This window comes from Montipora foliosa, chromosome 6 (assembly GCF_036669935.1).
Source record: "Montipora foliosa isolate CH-2021 chromosome 6, ASM3666993v2, whole genome shotgun sequence".
Taxonomy (NCBI): Eukaryota; Metazoa; Cnidaria; class Anthozoa; order Scleractinia; family Acroporidae; genus Montipora; species Montipora foliosa.
The window spans coordinates 67,166,394-67,173,893 of record NC_090874.1 but is presented as its reverse complement, the minus strand read 5'-3'; the positions used below and the strand labels follow the sequence as shown (position 1 = coordinate 67,173,893).

Sequence of the window (7,500 nt, the reverse complement as noted above, 5' to 3'; positions counted from 1 at the left end):
GCCCCGCAGGGGCAAAATGTCCGCGAGTATTATACGTTAAGCCATCGAATAAGAGATTTATTATTCCACTACAAAAAGGTGTTTTTGCTTCAATTGTATTTGGTAAGACTGTTTTTAAAAAAATGCATCATCTATCCTTCAGGGCGCTTGCCAAATGCCAGCCAAATGTCCTTTATTTGATTGGATAAACGAAATGACGAGCGACAAGCGATGACAAGCTAAATTCTCAGGCTTTGCATCGTGTTGGAAACAATTTCTTTCCTTGACTAACTGCCGTTCCGTCCGTTTTTGCTCTGTTCTAAACCAGTCAAACCGGGACACAACAGTGTATTACCGTCTAAATGTGGTAAAATGGCGTAATCGTGGAATAATAATTAACAACTATTCACCGAAGTGGAGGTAGCTAGCGGTGGATATTTACCCAACGCTAGCCACTACTAAACTAAAACAGTGAGATAATATACAGCACGAAAAATTAATTTGGATGTTTTCTTCTTTTGTCACGGATGCAAATCGGGATGCCATTTTTTCCCGAGTTGCTCGGAGGTAAATAGCACAGGATATTCGGAGTTTGACGAGCCAATCAGCGCCCGCGTTCAACGCTATCCGCTGTTTTAGTATATACTAAATAAAAATTATTCTTTGAAATCGAGGTGAATAGTGGTAGAATATTTACCGAAATGACCCGTCTTGTTCCTTGCAACCATATGGAACTTTCTTAAACATTTTTTTATTTCCTCGATTTCAGTAACAAATTCGTTTTCCTTGTGCTTTGAAGGAGTAAGACAACCCTGGAAACGTGAAATAGGTTATGCAAAGAAGGACAAAGGTTATGAAAAACTCCAACAGGTGGGAGTTTTCCTCCGTTACAAGCATTTTGGGACACTAACGCCATGTAAGTGCTTTGCTTACCAATCATGGCCTGAATAGCTTCCCAGATACATTTCACCAGATCCTGATAGATATGGATTGCCAGGTCACTCAGCACCTGTCGATAATCCGTCAGGTCAAAGTTCTTCAGACAATGTTCGTTTTGCTCTGGAGTGTTGTGAACTTGAAACACCTGGGAGCAAATCACAGACATAACAGATGAATGCTTTATCGTTCAGTAGATAATTTGAACTTACGTAAAGCTCTGATTGATTCGTTAAATCTTGCCATCGGCTTAAATAAAAATTACAGCGTTTTCTAATCGAATGTCGTTAAGCCATAACTCAAGTATTTATAAACATTCCTTAACTGCCGAAAATTCTTGCTAACAATGTCAACCGTTTCTGCCTTCGTTCCCAAACTTAACGATGTCGCCCTCATCGAATGATAATTCGGGCGACCTCAAAGCATGCAGAGTCACTATGTTATGTGCCCCACTCCTTCTCCCTGGTTTGGGTGGGGATCACTTGGGTCCATATGGGGCATAGCTCGAATGCTTTCTCGTCCCTACTGATAATTGGCATATTTTCTCGAATGTGAACGTTAGAAAAATAGCCCAGAACTTTGAAGCCGCGACCTTTTTACCACCCTTGTCATCTACTGTAATAGAACTCAGGTCCCGATTGATTAAAAGACGGAATCTTTTAACATTTGAGAGTGAAAACAGAATAAAGTGACAACCAAACCAAAATTGAAAAGATATAAATAGAAGCCTAACCTGCAAGCCCCTTCAAGCAGTAAACGCAATTCAAGCAAAAACAAATCAATGAGATAACGAAACTCATCATGCCGCCGGGTAGCAGAATAAAGAATAAAGAACTGGCTAAGAAATAACCAATAGAACAATTGAATCAATTTACACTACAGAGAATAACCGGCAAGAAAGGGAAAAAATAGTTGAAACGCAAAGTGATGAAATGAGAAAGAAAACGTGTAAAGTGAACGAAGAAATATTTCGTGAACGCTAACGAAATGACACCAAACTTAAACAGACAAAGACTATTAAAAGAAGAGCAAAGTTTTCTTGGCTGACACACTAACATCTTTGATGTAATCCTTCACGTTGGTCCAGTGTTTAATGAGTGAGGCGGGCAGTCCATCTTCATCGGGCCGTCTTATAAGCCACTGAAGTGTTAGCGTTGTGGGAGGAATCATGGAAGCGAATGAATGAACGAATGAATGAACAAGAGCACACAACAGTAACATGACTACACCATTATCACCAGCTACTGTCGAGCTGAGGAAGGAACAACATCTACATCATAGTTATTTCAAAAGAAAGCTACCAAATCATCTCCTGGATGATTCACTGAGTTCGAGTTCTATCGAAAGAACTTCATGTTCAAATCGCGTTTTGAAAGTTTTCAGGAGGAGAACAGAATGACAAGAGGACACTGTACACAGGCAAAGATAATATCATATTTCTATAAATATGAAAAGTCTTTTATCTGTTATAGTTATTTTTCTGATTATGATTATGATTTCTGATTATAATTATGTGATTATGATTATTATTATTACTAGTATTATTGTCGACTTCTTAAAATTCACTACTTGAATCACTTTGTTACCGTGGTGGACAATGTGTACGAGAGACTTTGTCCAAATGTAAACGATTGTTTGTGCTCAGATATCAGTCATCTTGATGGGTCAGGTTGAAACTGAATGAATAAGTGCGTTATCCCTTGACAAAAACCGCCGGCATTAACTGATGATTTAGATACCATCGAGTTCCTTAGACTCATCGCCGGGTTCTGATCAAACGTGACTCAAACTGAAATCAAAGTCGTCTTTTGTTTTCAATGGATTATACATGTAGTAACCCTTGATTTTTCTTCTTTATTTTGGAAAAGTACAACAAAGACGGCACCTGATCTGTTTTTTTTTCCTTTCAGATAATAATAATAATAATAATAATAATAATAATAATAATAATAATAATAATAATAATAATAATAATAATAATAATGATAAGGGAAAACAGTGAGGCGAAAGGAGGGTGTTGCGGGTAAACATTCATAAAAATAACATGATGTCCACTTACCCGATCCCCACTGTACTGTTTCATATCATGAAGAAGTCGAGAAGTGTTCGCCAGCCAAAATGCCAAAATGTCCAGGTTACTCGGACTTTTCTGACAAAGTAACGGAACATGTGCCTTAATAATCATTTGGCAGAGTGGTGGTTATGTAGAAATTATCATGTCACTGAAAGCCAGCCATAGTAGGTCAAAGGACGCATACCTGTCTGTATCCGATGCATAAGTCACCATAATTTTATTGCAGTTTCAACTAGCCGGCGTAGCAACCGTTTCCGTGCGGGTAACATGCAAGATTTTCGATGTTTTGGCCTCGCATAAATTGGGCGGGACACCTCTTGTTTTGTGTCTTTCGTCGTTGCATGTTTCCCGCACAGAAACGCTTGCATGCTACGCAGGCAAGGTTAACCGGGCCAGGCTAACTTGTGCAAAGATTTCAGTATTTGCCGTAGTTACGGTGAATATGTACTCTCCAAGCATATCTAAGTAAAGGCGTGTATGAAGATTACCTTGACCAACGTTTACAGTCAAACCAAGTGAAGCGTACCCCTTAAGATTGCATTAATGAAGTGATTATTTGAAACTTGAACCCGCTAGTCGTTTCAAGAATGCAATAATGAATTGATTATTCGAATATTGAACTCGCTCGCTCGATCCAAGAATACGGCTAAATTCGCTAACGGCTTCCGTTTTCGAAAAATCAATTCACTGTTGCGACTAGTAGGTTTCAAACCTACTAGTCTTTTCTAGAATGCAATACTGAATCGATTTTTCGGAAACGGAACCCGTTAGCCGTATTCTTGGATCGAACGAGCGAGTTCAATATTCGAATAATCAATTCATTATTGCATTCTTGAAACGACTAGCGGGTTCAAGTTTCAAATAATCAGTTCATTAATGCAATCTTGAGGGGTACGCTTCACTTGGTTTGACTGTAACGTGCCGTATATTTTATTTTCTGGATAGTGAGAACAGTGGCCTTACGGGGCCCGTTTCTCGAAGGTCCCGAAGGCGTTTAGGGCCCGAAAAGCTATTTACGAAACTGCCATTGGCTTGTCTTAATAGGCTGGTCTTTTAACATGTTTTCAAGGTAACAAAAAGCAAAATGATCGCGGAGTTTGTTTACTTGAAAGCCATCCGTGATTAAGACATAGAATTGTGACACCAGAAAAAGGCCCGAGAGGTTTCGGGAATTTCGAGAAATGGGGCTCCCGGTGGGCGTTTCTCGAAAGGCCCGATACTTTCCACGTTTATGAAGGAATCATAAGACTCCCTGTATCTTCAAAAAGGAAAACGTTTCTAGTCATGAAACTTTGCAGTTGTTTTCTTTTCTCTGATCAGGAAAATATGTTCAAAGATCGATTTTCCCGGCAAAATAACAGTCTTTATAAAATGCGTTGGTTTACAATGTTTATCACCCTGTTTGTGTTTTATTTTTAATCAAGCAACGATAGCCATAGAACAAGAATTTATATGCGTGATGCAGAATTTGGGTTTCACGAATTAATTTTCGGCGATTTTGAGAAAATGGCCGGCGATTCTTACCTTGACGACTTTCCTGATGCTGTTGATACTATTGGTGAGGAGACTTTGCATGCGTCGGTCGTCATTCACGTGGTCAGCATGCCGGATGCACATGAAAAGAATGTGTGCAGGGAGCCCTGGAATAGCATCCGCCATGGATTTGGGGTCCATTTCAGTAATCAAATATTTAATAACGTTGTCTTCGTCATCGCTTGCGAACTCAATCATACCACGAACTTTTTGAGGTTTCAATTGGGGGGGAAGAGGAAGCAGGTCCTATGAGAAACAAAAATAACTAATAAACATCTTGTCTCAGTTTAATAAGACACTTCCAATTTCACTTTCTTATCCTTTTTCTCTGACATGAGACAGTGCAAACATTTCTAAGTGTTCATGTTGAAGACTCGCTTTAATAAGCCTTAAGGAGGAAGAATGGAACTCGGAAAGACATAGGATTTCAATGCTAGGTTCGCTCCTCTTTGTGCGCTATAACAAACAGTGCATAGACCGAATGCATATATGGCGGCCAAAAGAATATTCTTTTGTTTATGTGCTAATTACACTCACTAGCCTCGTTTGCATGGACAATATACAAAAGAAATGTTGCTTGAGAGCGGGGCTAGTGAGTCTCATTAGCACATAAACAAAAGAATACATTTTTGACCGCCATTTATGCAATTGGTCTATAGTTTACCCCTTCCTTTTGGGCGTGGGAGGATTTCCGAAGAAGACCAGCGTGTCGCATGACCTACGAAAAGAAAGTTACAAGAACATATCGACGTTAATGACAGGGCAAAAGACGACGCAAACATATCTTTAAAAGAAGAATCTAAAGAGATTCGAGGAAGTTGACAACTCAGAGAAAACCAGACATTACAGGAGGTAGAGGGATTCCTTGGGGCATTACATTTCGTTTTAGCTCCAATATTCTACATGGAAAAAATTCTCCAAGGTGATTGGCTAGGAGAAATGCAATTTTCAGGTAACACAAGAGAGGTTACTACGTGAAAACGAGGTCGCAAACCAATCATACTGAGTGAGCAGTTGAATAATCTTGTCTCAATTATCTAATCGTTAGACAATTTGGTGACCATCCTATGCAGGTACATAATAATGAAATGGTGGCTTCGGGAAGTGTAAAGGGTGACCGCGTCCGTTATGTACACGTGACCGCTGTATACAGATCAACTTTAGAGTAAATATAAGACTCTATTCTCGGGAAGTTGTGTGGTGACCGTAATTTACAGGGTGTCCGCTTTAAACACGGCCGTTATACGCAGGTTTGACTGTATTTAGTAATTTAATGAACAATGAATAATTTACGTTGGTTTGACACTTCCTTTGATTTGATTGGCGTTTGATTACATATTTTTGAGGTTCAAAGTACTAAGATTCATAGTAATTTCGATCAGAGAACACTCCCGTCTCGCTGATCTGTTTCACGTCTCTGACGCTTGCATACCAATTTGCTGTCGAGTTCTTTTTTGAGCCCTTTTGCTGACCCGTTTCTAACCTGGTCTGACTGGATATCGCCAAAGAACTCAGTGTTCATTGCTGTATGTGATACTTAACAATTATTCCATAAGCGCGCGTTGGTATGAGATGATATAGATAGCCAACGAGGCGCGTAGCGACGAGTTGGCTATAATCATCTCATATTCAACAAGCGCGAGTGGAATAATTGTTTTATTAAAAACGCCCCCAAAATATAGAAAACTAGAATACAATAAAAATAAAAAGGCCCAAAAAATCACGCATATGCTTGCCGTGTTTGTAGATCATGGTATAATGGCTCATAACCCATGATGCTTAGCCAATCAAAACTCTCGAATTGCATTATCCAATGATCCAGTTTTTAATAAACATCGCTTATACCATAGTTCTCAATGTATTTATACTTCTCTTAAATGGAATAATATAACCTTGCATAAATTATACGATTGGCGTAGACCAGTTGGGTTGTGTGCTGTTTTCTGAACCTGAATTACTAATAAGTAATCACGATTTTTATCGTGCAATTTGGACTAAACTACGCATTTGTAATTTTTTCCGACTTCAAATCGCACGAGCACTTTTGTTGGTCTTCCGGAAAATGTACGCGTGGTTATTTATTCCAAATTACATCTCACAAGCTTCAAGCTTACACAACTCAGCCGTTACTGGAAAAGCAAGGCAACGGGAGAAAAGTATTTCGTTTTGTTCCCAGTAACGCTGGTACTCATTTTAACGTGAAAAGTACTTTGATTTCGTTACAGACTTCTTAAGTACTGTTCACAACTGCGATGACCTTAAAATCGTTAACTGGTGAAAAGAACTCCTTTTACAAACCAATTTTCCTGCTTTTGGTTCCTGTCCAGCTAAAAAGCTTTGCGCTCTTCTCTTCTGCTCAAGTTCACCTTCAAATTAAGAAAAACCGGGAGCACGATTTTAAAAAATGATACAAAAAAAAATCCTGTTAAAAAAGAAATTTATTAGAAATTTATTAAAAGAAACAAATGTGCAAAAAATTGGTTTGAAGTCCACCAACAACATACCCTTGTAAGACTGCGTTCTTCCTCTGAATGGTGCCAAAGCCATTCCCGTCCCACCCTGCTTGAATTCCTCAAGCTCCACTTCCAGTTTTTCAACTTGTTCCTTAAGCTCCTACAAATGACACGATTTTTTTTGTACGTCAATGGTTGGATTTTAAAATGATCATCACATTTAAGTTAGACTGCAGTAAAGATGGACTCGAACTCATCACACGCGTGGTTGTATTGAACAGCTACGCCACCTCTGCTAACATCTCGCCAACTGGTCAATTACGGCTTTATGTAGCGTGTATAAGCCATAAATCAGGCGTAACAAGCAAAACCAGCTCTTGGTTTGTCATGTTATCGTTTACCTTTTGATAAAAGTTCAAAAATGCCTTGGAGGCGAACTTCATACAACTTGACACGGGATGTAACCGACACGGCGAGCACTGTTTTATCATTTAACATCAGTCGCATCCTGTGTACTGGTTTCAA

At 39.1% G+C, this 7,500-nt stretch overlaps 1 protein-coding gene across 2 annotated transcripts in view; it reads right to left on the bottom strand.

Moving 5' to 3' along the window:
- Positions 1-7,500, bottom strand: part of LOC138008225 (unconventional myosin-Va-like) — a 43,384-nt gene that overhangs the window by 3,640 nt on the left and 32,244 nt on the right. For both annotated transcript variants that reach the window (XM_068855483.1, XM_068855484.1), the window contains 6 exons: positions 7,027-7,135; positions 6,821-6,888; positions 5,187-5,240; positions 4,514-4,768; positions 2,975-3,064; positions 913-1,063 (listed from right to left, as the gene is read on the bottom strand). In XM_068855483.1, coding sequence (XP_068711584.1) covers positions 913-1,063; positions 2,975-3,064; positions 4,514-4,768; positions 5,187-5,240; positions 6,821-6,888; positions 7,027-7,135 — 727 coding nt within the window. The remainder of the gene's footprint in view (positions 1-912; positions 1,064-2,974; positions 3,065-4,513; positions 4,769-5,186; positions 5,241-6,820; positions 6,889-7,026; positions 7,136-7,500) is intronic.